Source organism: Clupea harengus, chromosome 7 (genome assembly GCF_900700415.2).
Source record: "Clupea harengus chromosome 7, Ch_v2.0.2, whole genome shotgun sequence".
Classification (NCBI taxonomy): Eukaryota; Metazoa; Chordata; class Actinopteri; order Clupeiformes; family Clupeidae; genus Clupea; species Clupea harengus.
In genome coordinates this window covers 30,306,727-30,321,765 of record NC_045158.1, presented here as the reverse complement: position 1 = coordinate 30,321,765, position 15,039 = coordinate 30,306,727, and the positions used below count along the sequence as shown (strand labels likewise).

At 45.3% G+C, this 15,039-nt stretch overlaps 2 protein-coding genes across 3 annotated transcripts in view; both read left to right on the top strand.

Annotated features, from left to right (window-relative positions):
• Positions 1-3,117: 3,117 nt before the first annotated feature.
• LOC105894496 (rab5 GDP/GTP exchange factor-like) lies at positions 3,118-13,933 on the top strand. The gene is made up of 9 exons (XM_031571128.2): positions 3,118-3,898; positions 6,297-6,483; positions 7,080-7,207; positions 7,983-8,134; positions 8,311-8,380; positions 9,326-9,461; positions 10,651-10,742; positions 11,060-11,316; positions 12,611-13,933. The coding sequence occupies exons 2-9, from the start codon at positions 6,326-6,328 to the stop codon at positions 13,097-13,099; spliced, it is 1,482 nt and encodes a 493-aa protein (XP_031426988.1). The 5' UTR covers positions 3,118-3,898; positions 6,297-6,325; the 3' UTR covers positions 13,100-13,933.
• Positions 13,934-14,176: 243 nt separating this feature from the next.
• psmd9 (proteasome 26S subunit, non-ATPase 9) overlaps positions 14,177-15,039 on the top strand; it is a 6,077-nt gene continuing 5,214 nt past the window's right edge. Inside the window, exons 1-2 of one of the 2 annotated variants that reach the window (XM_031571136.2) lie at positions 14,177-14,380; positions 14,812-14,911. In XM_031571136.2, coding sequence (XP_031426996.1) covers positions 14,198-14,380; positions 14,812-14,911 — 283 coding nt within the window. In that variant the 5' untranslated portion in view covers positions 14,177-14,197. The remainder of the gene's footprint in view (positions 14,381-14,811; positions 14,912-15,039) is intronic. The other variant, XM_031571135.2, reaches the window with a different exon arrangement.

Sequence of the window (15,039 nt, the reverse complement as noted above, 5' to 3'; positions counted from 1 at the left end):
TTCCTCTTCCCGGCTGCCGTTGGCCTTAGTAACAAGGCCACCTGACGTGGACTCTCATCCCGCCGCCACACCTCAAGCCTGTGTTATGTTAACACACACTACATTGCACACTGCACATTGCACATCCACTTTTGCACTCCTGCCCTGCTTTTTGTATTGTAGTACTTATTGTGTTTGTGTAGTACTTACTGTGTTTTTATGTTTTATGTTATGTGTAGTACTTTCTGTGTTTGTATGTTTTTATGTTTACTGTATGCACCTATACATCAGAACAAATTCCAGGTAGGTGTAAACCTACTTGGCAATAAATACTATTCTGGTTCTGTTCTGATCTGATCTGATCCTGATAGCAATGAATAAATTGACAAAAAAAATAAATCTGTTATCTATGGCAGCTGCAGGGCTGGAAAAAGCCAGTCCAATCACTTTATTGATCCCAGATGACATGATTGGATGGAGTACCAGCACTACCTGTGCACACTCTGCCTGTGAGAGGGGGTTCGCTTTTTAATCAGCATGTGGCATCAGGAAGTACATGCCACTGGCACGAGGAGGGACATGCCAATGCCACCCAGTAACAAGATGAACATGCCACTGGCACCCAGTAACAAGATGAACATGCCATTGGCACGAGGAGGGACATGCCACTGGCACCCAGTAACAAGATGAACATGCCATTGGCACGAGGAGGGACATGCCAATGGCACCCAGTAACAAGATGAACATGCCATTGGCACGAGGAGGGACATGCCAATGGCACCCAGTAACTAGATGAACATGCCACTGGCACGAGGAGGTGTTGTAGCGAAAACAACCTCTTCAAATCTTAGAGTTAATACTCAATGAGAGTCAGAAGACCGAATGCGATGAACTGAAGTTTTATTCAATCTTGCAGACATTTCATTCAAATCGAGAGTGGTGGTCCATGGAGCAGCTCTGTCAAAAACCCAGCGCACCAACTATTTAAAGGGCATATTCCGTCTCTATGGTTTTCCAATCAAAAGCCTAAAACTTATCCAAATTGAACTAACCAGAATATTCTGCTCACTAATTGCCAAAACATCATTCAAGATGCCGAGCAGCTGTGTCCTCTTTCGTGGGAACTTTTACCTGCTCTCTGATGAATTCTGCATCCCCTTATGCATAAACCTTTTAATTAATATGTGGCTCTCTGTAAGCCTGCACCTGTGGAAACTGTGTGACCTTCATCCCTACACACAGGCCTCTCTGCCTGGTAATTAGGCCTCCGTCTGTGCACACAGGCCTCTCTGCACGTAGGCCTCGAAGACTGACCTTGGTCTGTTTGACCTAACAAGACACTCACTCCTGTCCTGCACACAGGCCATTCTGTTTGACCCAACAAGACACTCACTCCTGCACACAGGCCTCATGACACTTGTTAATGCAAAACTGCTTAATGTTCACCACACCACTGTATTACAACCATGATTCTCAACACATGTTCACCACACCACTGTATTATAACCATGATTCTCAACACATGTTCACCACACCACTGTATTATAACCATGATTCTCAACACATGTTCACCACACCACTGTATTATAACCATGATTCTCAACACATGTTCACCACACCACTGTATTATAACCATGATTCTCAACACATGTTCACCACACCACTGTATTATAACCATGATTCTCAACACATGTTCACCACACCACTGTATTACAACCATGATTCTCAACAGAGGAGCGTGCCGGAGAGCCACGAGTCAACAACATCGACAGTTGAGAACAGCCAACTGCAAGCGAATACTGAGCGGAAACGCAAATAACTTCAGAAAGACCTGTCAGCCTAATATGTGGACGATAGACAGCTTCATGCGTTCACTAGGCCCACTTCTGCTCTCCCCTCAGTACCTTCACTGCTTGTCTCCATGATGTACAGATATGGATGGCAAACAGCTACCTACAATTCAACAGTAGTGAAACTGAGCTACTCACTAAATATAAACTAATATCTGTTCACTCCCCATTGCTGAACCCACCATACCTGTTTCCAAACAGGTTAATTCAGAGCCTTGGCATCATCATGGACAGAACCCTTTCCTTCTCCGGCCATAAACACAAAGACTGGCTGTGCCCATCTACGAAACATCTCAAGACTGCATCTTCCTTTAATGCACTTCACGGAAGTCCTACTCAATGCTCTGGTCATATCATGCATTGACTACTGCAATGTGATCCTGACAGACATCCCTAACAAACTCATTCACCGACTCCAACTCATTCAGAACGCTCACATCCCTGCTGGTTGAATTAGACTGGCTGCCTATATCACAATGTATTAACTGTAAATTCATATTAATGACATTTAAAGTTCTTCATAATCTTTCCCCTGCCTACCCCATAGACCTCCTATGTCAAGGCATGAGGACTACGTCTTGTTACCAGGTGCTATTGGCATCTCCCTCTTCCTGCCAGTATTTCGGGATGCCACATGCCAATTTAAATGCTGAACTACTACCCCGGTAAATACAGTCAGGTGGGAGTAGCCTACACAACGGTTCCATGGCAATGTTCCGAAAGCCCATTATTCCGAAAACTCGGTATTCCGAAAATATGCTAATTTGTCCAGATACCAAAGTTATGGTAGCCCTATCCCCCGACAACACAAAACTCAGAGGCAGGTGTTTGCCCGTCTCCTTATAAAGTTGGTGAAACAAATGCAACATTCGCTGATTAGCCTACCTGTTGTTACCAGCAGAACACACAACACTATCCAAAATGCCATTGGATTGAAGAAATCAGGGTATGATGTGCATTGCGCATGCATGCTTTGGCAGTGCTCGACAAGATCTGCCGGTGATTTCCTTCGCACGAGTGGTACCCTATATTCAAAACCAGAGTTAACAAATACAAGTTAACAAATATTGCCTAGGAAAAGTTATATGCATGATAGCCCGGTGAGCGTCTCCGCTCCGCTGCGCAAACTAAATGCTGAGTGTGTTTGTGCCACTTAAAATATTTCTAAATTATGCCAGGGGGTGCAATGCCAGGGGGTGCAAACACCGCGCATGCATAGGCCTACATTTTGGTATATCATTAAACAGTCATTAAACTCGTGAGCCTGCACTTCCAGCATCCCTGTATAGGAATATGTGTAAAACATGAAAATTCCTCCCACGGACTGCAGCAAACACGCCAGTGAGCTGGCCTCTTGCATTCTTCACCTTGCACACGCACTTTTTGCCACCCCACCACAAACATGAATCCCGGCACCACTGGTCGGAACAGTGGCATTTCGGAACAGAGGTTTAATTTGGTCGGAGTAAAGATATTTCGGACTATTTTTCGGAATATCGGGCTTTCGGAACACTGGGCCGTCCCCATACAGGACACCTGCGACTTTACTATTATTGAAAACTGAATGGGAATGAAAATGTGTTATCTACCCCGTGTTGTTTTTACCCGATAAATTAGTGTTTCGCATGTGAAAATGCTTTGGTCTCAGCATGCATAGCCTACTAGGGCTACTAGTCGATTGAGACGCTTTCGATATAGGCTAATCTGGATTGACGCATTAATATTGCACCCCAGACCAATTTGATTTCAGCGGAATAGTTCCAGACTACAATGGACACAGTGAATGTGGATTAGGGTATTTCTGTAGCTGAGAACGGCTTTCACTGAGAGCAGAAAACAACCTATGCGTAAGAAGGCGGGTGGCATTTGAGACGAATAGCACTGATGAACGTTGTTTGAATGTCAAAAGATTTTAAATACGACTTTGTTTGAGGGAGTGTGCCTCTAAGGACACGTACATTTCCCAATCTGATTCTCCCTGAGGTCACTGACGCTGACTTTGAAACATTGCTTTTCCGGGTTAGGGAAGACGTCATTGTACATCTAAACTGTGGCTGGCAATTTCTGTGGTAAGATATGTTGTTTATACCTGAATATAGTTAATTTGTTTGTCTGCATACAAAGTTAGCGCTAATAATTTCAAAGTAGGTAAATGTTAGTAAAAATCCGATGAATTCGTTCACACGTACGGGTCGGTGTTCAAAGAACCAACTTGTTGAATGACCGATGATGATACTAAGCTAGTTCGAGGAATATTAACGCACGCTAGCATCGCTGGCTAACTTCGAGAGACTTACTGACCAACTTAAATCACCGACCCAGTTTGTGATAACTGTTAACTAAGTCTCCCTTCAACTTCAAGGTATATTCTGAACTTGCTGAAGTTGTTTGTTTAGATGTACTTGTTTTCCCTGGCACATTCCAAAAAAAATTGTATGACGGTAATAACGTCAACTTTCACTTAATGTCAAGTCTGGTCTGTAAACAGAGAAAGTAGCTAGCAAACGAGAGTAAAATATCGTTACGTTACCTAGTAATGTTTACGTTTTAATTCAATTAAAGTTTAACGGCTGGGTAAAATCAGTCTGTAAACACGGAGACCAGTGATTGTTATGAAGCGGATTTATTGTCACTATTAAAATCTAGCCTGCTGTTAAATCGTAGGAATGTTTTCTGTTAGCCTTTTATTAAAACGTCAGCATGTGCCATAGTTTGGGTTAAGGACGAGTTCATAACGTTAGCTATGTATCCTTAAATAATACCAATCAAGTTTCCTTGCTCTATTGGCATGATTTCTGGACAAAAGTCTTAAAGTTTCAGTCGAAAGCAGTCACGAGTTGTGTCATGTTGAGCTGATTTTTAACTGGGGGGGCGGCACGTGATTCCTACATGAGGACCAGACTCATCTGTCGTGCCAATGGACTCCCAGTCGATCCCGACCCAGTTCGAGAGAAAAGCCCTGTGTGTCACGGACTGAAAAGAACATAGATAAACGTAATGTGTTTATTTTGTCAGGTTATTTGTTGAATAGCTTTTACACGAGTAGTGCCTCCTCACGATGTTTTTGGTGGACAGACTGAAGATGTAAGGTTGTTTTAGTGGTATGGTAATATATTTTCTTGGATGCATTACAATATTCTGGATTAAACTGATGTTCTCATTTTCAAGTGTAAATACATTATCCTGACTTACCGTTGCAGTAGTGGCAGTCTGCCCTTGACCAAAATGTGTGGTGAAGCACACTCTCCCATCCATGTCTGTTGCCACCAACAGACCCAAGTCACTTGTTAAAGTTTGCAACTGAAGTTGTAACAAGTAGTGGGGAAATCCCTAATCAGCAGTGTGCCATCACTTCCCTCCAAAATAGAATACTTTTCTTTAGCGTGCTATTAATGCTGAAAAGCCAGACAATGTTGCGAAGGAGATTTCCTTGTACTACATTTGAACCAATATGCATACTCCAATGAAGGACAACAATTTACTACATACTAGTACATGCATACATGTAAGGAAACATGCCAGAGACTGATGCCCCAAACACAACTACCTCTCCAAAGCTGATAGATCGTCGAAGTCGAACAGGCCTTAAAGGTCAACTCCGTAGTAAGCCTACTGGCACTGTTTCAATACACCCTCCACTACAACCCACCCACCAGTTTCAAGACAAAGAGAAGAGCAAAACTTTAAACTTTAATATATCAAGGCCAAGACTGAGACCATATTTATTAATAATGTAGAAGGATGAAAAGAACAACAAAACAATAAGTTGACCATAGTAATTATAATGTTAAGTGATATATACTTAATATATATGCAGTGGTGGTATATATACATCAGTCCACAACACTTTATACGAATCTTCCTTTGCCCATTTATTGTGTTCTTTTGCAAATTTCAGGCGTTTTACTCTATTTTTCTCTTTCAGTAATGGTTTCTTTGCTGCTATTCAGCCAATAAGTCCTTCTTCTCCCAGTTTCCGACGGACAGTTCTTGAAGACACTGTTGCACCATTAGTCATTGTGGTGTTGATCCCGTCACACAGTTCTTGTGGGGTCTTTCTTCAGTCCCTAAGACTGAGAATTTTGAGATGCTTCACACTCTTTTTTTCTACCTCTCCCCTTTCGTTAGTTCCTTCTTCACCTTAGCCATGTTCAAAGGGCAACATGTGCTTCAAGACTACTTCTAAAGGGCTTCGAATTTATACCAATTGGTGGTGTGGCCTCAGTGACAAAACCTTGATGTTACCAATCACTTAATGAGCAGGATAGGCCTTGTACATTCAAAAGAATCACACAGCTGTGTCCTAAGACTCTTGCATTACCATCAATTTAACCACGATCACACCTTACAATGATTACACAAGTAATTTGGCTTCTTCTGTGAAGGAACATGATTGTGTGACATTGACAGTGAAATAGGCCAGTCATGGCAGTGGTGAGATGATTGACTTGACTCCTATTTTTGAAGGGCGGCTCAGAGTGGGTGTGACCTCAGCAATGTGGGAGGAGCAACAGCGTGGGATCCGGGTCTCGCAGGCCGAGCTGCTCTGCAAAGATGGCTGTGGTTACTATGGCAACTCTGTCTGGCAGGGCTACTGCTCTAAGTGCTGGCGAGAGAGGATCCGCAAGCCTGAAGTGGACAGACAGGATCATGGGTAAGAGAACGATCAAGACAGAATACGGCTCAGGGGCAGAGGCTTGTCTTTACAACAAACAAGTGTGTGTGTGTGTGTGTGTGTGTGTGTGTGTGTGTGTGCACATGCTAGAGATGTTTATATGCTCACCCATCCATGAGTCGTGTGTGTGTGTGTGTGTGTACACATGCTAGAGATGTTTATATGCTCACCCATCCATGAGTCGTGTTAGTGTGTGTGTGTGTGTGTGTGTGTGTGTGTTTATATGCTCACCCATCCATGAGTCGTGTGTGTGTGTGTGTGTGTGTGTGTGTGGTGTGTGTGTGTGTGTGTGTGTGTGTATATGCTCACCCATCCATGAGGTGTGTGTGTCGTGTGTGTCGTGTGTGTGTGTGTGTGTGTGTGTTTATATGCTCACCCATCCATGAGTCGTCTGAAGGCAAGGGAGCTTCTGAACACTCTCAGAATCCTTTTAGTCAACTCCTGTAAAAACTAAGTTTATCACTATAATATTGTGTGTGTGTGTGTGTGTGTGTGTGTGTGTGTGTGTGTGTGTGTGTGTGTGTGTGTGTGTGTGTGTGTGTGTGTGTGTGTGTGTGTGTGTGTGTGTGTGTCAGCTCCCAAAGTACTCCAGGATCTCCCATCACTTTCTCCAAGTTTGAGGAGAAGAAGAGTGCAGAGAGCAGCCGGAGGACCAGCGCCATGAAGAGGCTCTTCTGGGGTCCATCCCCCCCCAAACACCCAGGTGCTGTGTTCCCCCCTCATCCCCCAAACACCCAGGTGCCCCATCCCCCCCATCCCTCATCCCCCCCCCCCCCCCAAACACCCAGGTGCTGCCCCTCCCCCCCAAACACCCAGGTGCTGTCTCCCATCCCCCCCCCAAACACCCAGGTGCTGCCCCCTCCCCCTCATCCCCCCCCAAACACCCAGGTGCTCTCTCCCCTCCCCTCATCCCCCCCCCAAACACCCAGGTGCTCCCCCCCAAACACCCAGGTGCTGTTCCCCTCCCCATCCCCCATCCCCCCCAAACACCCAGGCGCTGTCTCCCCCCCCCCCCAAACACCCAGGTGCTGTTCCCCCCATCCCCCCCAAACACCCAGGTGCTCTCTCCCCCCCCCCCCCCCCAAACACCCAGGTGCTGTCTCCCCCCCCCCAAACACCCAGGTGCTGTCCTCTCCCCCCCCCCCCCCCCAAACACCCAGGTGCTGTGTCTCTCCCCCCCCCCCCCCCCAAACACCCAGGTGCTGTCTTTTGTTATGCGAGCATAAACAGCCAGGTGCAAGATTATACAAAATACTGAAATTATATTTAATCCGAGCATAGACAGCCGTAAAAACAAGATTATACAAAATACTGAAATTATATTTAATGCGAGCATAGACAGCCGTAAAAACAAGATTATACAAAATACAGAAATCATGTTTTAATCCGAGCATAGACAGCCGTAAAAAGTGTTGGGTCTGTATTTATCCTCCAAGAGTCAGGTTGACCTTTTGACTTTTTGGCCATTTGGTGTGCAGGGGCGTCGGATGGCCAGTCGGAGGCGCTGCAGGGCTTTGAGACGCTGGAGCCGGGAGATTTCACCAGCTTCCTGAAGCTGCTGCGCAGCCCGTCCTCCCAGCGTCTGCAGTCCAGGTGCTCCGCCTTCCTCAACACTATGGAGGCCTACCATGTAAGCAGGCCTAGTCCTCTAGCCATCCATCCATCCATCCATCCATCCATCTCCTTCTCTACCTGCGTATCTGACTGTGCTTGTTTATCTTTACATGTATACTCCTTCCTAATCTATCTGGCTCTGCAGTTGTGTTTCCTGGTGAAGTGTAACACTGAAATGTGTGTGTTGTGCAGGACCTGCATGTGGATAAACAGTCCGACCTGGTGCAGGAGTTTTATCAGAACATCGCTCTTCACTTCAGCAGTGAGTGTCACTCCTCTGAATAACTCAATTGTATGAGTGTACGTCCGCTCCTAGAGGTTAGTCTGTGGGATGGTCTAGACCCCTCGGTTCCCAAACTGGGGTACGCGTGGAGAAGTGGTTCAGGGGGTACGCAGGGAGAACATTTTCGCGATAATGGAAAACGGACGGAATTCGCGGAATGTACCCTTTCAAACAGAATTGCAACTTTCAGACGGAAACATCATTTTGTGCATCAAAATCGCCCAAATTCCCCTGTATTTTGCCCTGCAAGGCTGTATTTCTTTCTAATAAACACAACAACGATCGCAACGATGAACAAGCATTAATTAAAAAACAAAACCACTGAGAAAATGTCACGTCTGTGCTAAACTCCGCTCCGGCCACGCCCCCCTGTTCAACGTGACACACACACCTCCGCTACAGCCTGTAAAATGAATTCGCTCATCTTCCCCAATCGCCTGCAAATAATGTTTTTTTAGTCTTCTGTTCTGTTGATGGCTGGCAAACAATAACCTTAGAAGGTTTGGGTCACTTGTGGCACATATTATTCACTCATTTTAAGCCATCAATCTACCTCAGGGTGAACAAAATGAGCCAAAACGGAATTCACCTGGTGAAAAGGAAAACTTTTTTTTTTTTAAACGGGGGGATGGGGAATGTCTGAAGGGGTACGGGACTGTAAAAAGTTTGGGAACCGAGGGTCTAGACGATGACAACATGGACATGTGTTTACATGATCTTTATGTCCATAAGGCACTGATAACTGTTAGGGGTTTATTCATAACTTGTTTGTTGTGTGTGTGTGCATGTTAGGTGGGTCTGCAGAACACAGACATATTTAAGAATGTATTTTGTGTGTGTGTGCGTGTGTGTGTGTGTGTGTGTGTGTGTGTGTGTGTGTGTGTGTGTGTGTGTGTGTGTGTGTGTGTGTGTGTGTGTGACCAGGGCTGTCGGAAGCACAGGTAGCTCATACGATGGAGCACATGGAGAAGCTGATCATGACGCGGCTCCATAAGTGGGTCTTCTGCCATGACTGCTGTGACGATGAGCAGAGAGACCTGGCACTACAGAGAAGGATCAAGTGAGACACACACACTACCTCACACACACATACACACACATACACACCCATGACTGCTGTGATGATGAGCAGAGAGACCTGGCACTACAGAGAAGGATCAAGTGAGACACTTAGTCCCATCAGGCACACCCACGACCTCATGTACACACATGCACACCCACGACCTCATGTACACACATACACACCCACGACCTCATGTACACACATACACACCCACGACCTCACGTACACACATACACACCCATGACTGCTGTGATGATGAGCAGAGAGACCTGGCACTACAGAGAAGGATCAAGTGAGACACTTAGTCCCATCAGGCACACCCACGACCTCATGTACACACATGCACACCCACGACCTCATGTACACACATACACACCCACGACCTCATGTACACACATACACACCCACGACCTCACGTACACACATACACACCCATGACTGCTGTGATGATGAGCAGAGAGACCTGGCACTACAGAGAAGGATCAAGTGAGACACTTAGTCCCATCAGGCACACCCACGACCTCATGTACACACATGCACACCCACGACCTCATGTACACACATACACACCCACGACCTCATGCACACACATACACACTCACGACCTCATATACACACATACACACCCACGACCTCATACACACACATACACACTCACGTCCTCATACACACATGTACACACATACACACCCACGACCTCATACACACACATACACACTCACGTCCTCATACACACATGCACACCCACGACCTCATACACACACATACACACTCACGTCCTCATGCACACATGCACACACATACACACCCACAACCTCATGCACACACATACACACTCACGTCCTCATACACACATGCACACCCACGACCTCATACACACACATACACACTCACGTCCTCATGCACACACATACACACCCACGACCTCATACACACATACACACTCACGTCCTCATACACACACATACACACTCACGTCCTCATGTTTATATCCTATGATTCATTCCCTGATGTGTGTATGCCAGAACATTCTCCTTGGGTAGCTTCATAGCACTTTAATGTTGAATTGGTGTCAACTTGTCCACCCAGTCACTTATTTAAGTGAAGTTGGGTAATTAAAGTGCTGGCTCCCTATCAGCACACTCATATTTGTGTCTAACCTGCTTACGAACTCTGACCCTGAAAGGTCGCTGAATTGGGTAACCCCTCAGATGTTGTGTGTCCCCTTCCCTGATGGAGGCCCCGACGTTAGCGACCCTTACCTGCACGCCATTACAGGTACGTAGTCATGGATACAGACAGGCTCACCTAGTTTACTCCTGATATCTCCCCATCAGTCACCACACGGCTTATTTACTGGCTGATTTAGTGATTGATTCAATGAAATACTATGTTTTTTTTTTTCTCTATCGCTGGGTTGTTGAGTAGAAACAAAGATGATTGTGGCTCTGTGCTGAAAGATTCAACAGACTGGTTGGGTGCATGTACAAAGTTTAACTGTATTTTCATACGCTTTTTGTCATGGGTAGTAAACATTGTTTTCCTGCAAACAGAATGAATGAGTTGTTTTTCTGTTTGTCTGTGTATGTGTGCAGCAATCATTGAAATGGACGCCAAGCGCGCGCCTCAGGACAAGCTCACCTGTGTCTCCAGGTGCTGCCAGAACGTCTTCCAGGTGCTGGCCTCGTCCAGCAGCAAGCCAGCGTGCGCAGACGACTTCCTGTCCGCTCTGATCTACGTGGTGCTGAGTGCCAATCCGCCCCGCCTGCACTCCAACATGCAGTACATCATCCGCTTCGGCCTGCCGCACAGCCTCAGGAGCGGAGAGAGCGGCTACTACTTCACTAATCTGGTCAGGACATCGTGTGCACACGCTCACCCTACTGTTCAAGAGTTTGGAGCTGTCATGGACAGAAAGTTCCGGCCTGCCAGAAGTTCCGGATGACGCAATGAATGACGTTTACGATCAGCTGTTTTTTGCTTTTTCACGTGAATGATATAGAATCTTCATAGCTAGATGCTACTGCTAACTAAGGGTGGGGACTTGCTACGTGCCTTCTCAACTTGTAATACAAAAAAAAAAAAATAAATGCAAAACAGCTGATCGTAACGTCATCCATTGCGTCATCCGGAACTTCTGGCAGGCCGGAACTTTCTGTCCATGACAGAGCCACTTAGAAATGTCCTTTTTGAAAAGAAAGAGAATCCCCGCTCCCCAGTGTCTTGGCAGTGTCAATGTTGTTAACGACAACTATTCTTAGGAATATCAACATGCGTCTGCAAAGGCTTGTTTTCTGTAAACGTCACTCCACTGTCCACAGTGACACATTAGGCAGGTTCCTATGGTTTATTAAGGTAGTTGCAATTATGTTCAGTACAATTCCAGTCAATGTTTTAGAACAGTTTTTAAATGTACACAGGTCAGTGTCTTTATGTACTCTGGCATTAAAACATAGAACAAAAAAAAGTTCGGTTTGGCGATAAAAAAAAAAATTAAAAAATCATGGAAATGTTCCGTTTTAATCAAAACTTTCTTTTTCTCGCCATTATGATGGCAATATACTACTTCCTGTAGTGCCGTGTTGTCCAAATAATGCTTCAGAGAGTGTAGTGACATAGTCTGTCCTAACACTGCTTTTATAGGAAGAAATGGTTGCTAAGTAATCAGAAAATGTTGGGACATCTTTAGGAATTGCTTGCATCGAGTTTGAAGATTTAATTAACTTCCACTGCTACAGAAAAGCTGTAAGTTGTTAACTCATTACTCAAATCTAAATTTAGTGAGATGCTTTTAGAAGCGAGCAACGTTTTTGCGGGTTACCTCAACAAAATGCCAAGTACAATTCTTAGGGTCCCCAAGGCTGTACCATACAAACGGAGTGTTCTTAGATGGAAACATTAAAGTTTCAAGCACAATTGTCACTTTAAGTGGAAATCACTATTTCTAATCTTGTCAATATTCTGACTGTATTTTCTACTGTACCTCTTAACAGTATTGTAGATACTCCTAAACACACTCCCATGGCAACGCACTCACACACTCCCATGGCAACGCACTCACACACAACTCACACACTCATTCTAAACACACTCCCATGGCAACGCATTCACACACTCATCCAAACTTTCCCGCTGTTGTGTTTCAGTCGTGTGCAGTGACCTTCATAGAGAAGCTGGATGCAGCAGCACTAAACCTGAGCCCAGAGGAGTTCCAGCACTTTATGCAGGGCCCACAGCAACACCTCCAGAACCACGGGGCAGAACCAGCGCCTCCGGCCAGCGGCAGCAGCGAGGCCTACGGCCAGCCGGCGGCAGCAGCACACCGCAGCGGGAGCCAGCGGCGGCGTGGTCAAGAGGTCAGGGCCCGGCTGGAAGAGCTGAAGGGTCGGCAGGAGCGCATCCAGCAGGGGGCGCTGTCCTTGCAGGAGCAGCTGCAGAGCTGGGTGCGCGACATCCACCTGCAGCTGGATCACATGAACACGGCGCAGAGTGATGACCTCACTGCCACTGAGGTGCGCGCTGATGATGATGATGATGATGATGACGGGGATGACGTCACAGGCTCTCGGGAGGTGCTGGTCCTTCAGGAGGAGGTGGTGCCAGAGGACGCCTGCAAAAAGGAGACCGAGTGTTGACATGGCAACTAGGGGTGGGTTTGGAGAGTGGGGTGGAATAGCCCCGCCCTCTTTAGTTTGAGACACGCCTCTCTTTAGTTTGAGACACGCCTCTCTTTGGGACCAACATGGGAAGAGAAGCGGGTTGGATTGTGTCCCCTGTGGGGTGGTCCAGAGCAAGGTACTTAAGGTGCTTAACAGACTTCTAATGATTAAGTAAGAGCACACTCAGCCAAAACAGCACACAACTCTCTTCAGCCAGGTAGTAGTTGCAGCGTTCGTGTATCAGCCTGTTGCCATGGCGCTTGTCACCTCACCATACTGGTTACGTTGCCATTTTTCAGATTATGATTATTTTTCAGTCAGTTAGTCAGTCAGTGCAGATTATTTCTTGAGCACACACACTGTTCCACTACTTTGCACATGATGAGGATGATCACTGAGCAACTTTGCACTTTGTCTGTTGAAAATGCCTTCCTCTCTCCTGTTGACATGCCTGGTCTGTGCTGCGGTGGAAGCAATATAATGAGATGTACGTCTTTCAATACTGAGGCCTTAATTTCGAATTACTACTTTGTTTATAAATAATTGTGTCATTGTTCTTTATAAGATAGATATATGTACCAAAATATTCTTAAGGATACTATTTAAAGTATTTAAGTAGAAGTTTACATGTTGATTTGCTGGGGATCGCTATTGCCATACCCTGGAAGGTTCTTTTCCTGTGAAAGCACTAACTTCCGATTTCGTCAGTCTTCTACCGGTTTACGTATTTTAAATGAAGGAATGGAAGATCAACATATGGGGTTGGAAATGTGAATGTGAATATAAGTAAATAAAAATACTATTGTCGAACTTTGTGTGCGCGTGTGATTCCAGATCAAACTATAGTCAGACTACAAATACAAAAATGTCTGTATCAAAAAAGGCTTGCCTTTCAAAATGTCCATACTTTATTTATTTATTTATTTATTTATTTATGTATGTATGTATGTATGTATGTATGTATGTATGTATGTATGTATGTATGTATGTATGTATGTATGTATGTATGTAATACGTTGTATAAATGTAAAGTGACGTTTTTCGTGTTTGCGGAAATAGGACGACAGGGTGAAAATGCAGTTGATCCTGGTTTGTCCCCTTAGACTTCCCGTAGTGCTGTTTACATCACTAGACATGAAGATGTCGGAGGAATACAGGGAGAAATCCACAATAACAGCGGAGGATGTGCAGAATCTCATAAAAAAGAAAGATGAAATCGAAGAACAAATTAAGGCATACTACGATGTGCTTGAAGATGTGAGTCTGTTGCAATGTTTGCGCAATTACCTATTTCATGCCACTGTTATGGCTCGATATTTCTGTTAGCTATCCTAGCAAGCATAGCTAACGTGACTGCAGCATTGCAAACTAGCTCTCATGTCAAGTCGTTGTTTACTTACTGCGTTTGTCCCACGGTAACTATAAATCCTTCACAATATTTAATAGTTACGCTAACTGAACTTCACCTGAGTATCAGGCTAACTGTGATGCCAATACACAGCGCCAAGTCGACATGTCATAACAGCGTGTGACTTAATTTACCTAAGCTACCACCCATGCCACTGTTAACTAGTTTTGCAATTTGGTAGATCAGGTGGGTTTTTCCGAATAATGACTGATATCAGTTACACAGATAACGTAGATTGTTTCCTCTGGGTAGACACTAAAATGTTCGCCTTTCTCTTCAGCAAGGCGTCGGCGCGGAGGGTCCTTTGGTTGATATAGAGGGCTTCCCGCGGGCAGACTTGGATTTGTACCAGGTCAGAACAGCTAGGAACAGCATTTCATGTAAGTGTTGCCTTGTTTCATTCCAGATCTCTCATTGTACACTCCACTGGGGTCAGCGTTACGTGTTGTTTTCAATCTTCGCCCCTGTTGGCTGGACGATCAAAGATCCACGGTCTCAAACATGTCAA

Excerpts from the sequence above, each read along its gene's own strand:
- LOC105894496 (XM_031571128.2), top strand. The coding sequence starts at position 6,326 with ATGTGGGAGGAGCAACAGCGTGGGATCCGGGTCTCGCAGGCCGAGCTG. Across the intron at positions 6,484-7,079 it reads GTGGACAGACAGGATCATGG|CTCCCAAAGTACTCCAGGAT; the intron begins GTAAGAGAACGA and ends TGTGTGTGTCAG. Across the intron at positions 7,208-7,982 it reads ATCCCCCCCCAAACACCCAG|GGGCGTCGGATGGCCAGTCG; the intron begins GTGCTGTGTTCC and ends TTTGGTGTGCAG.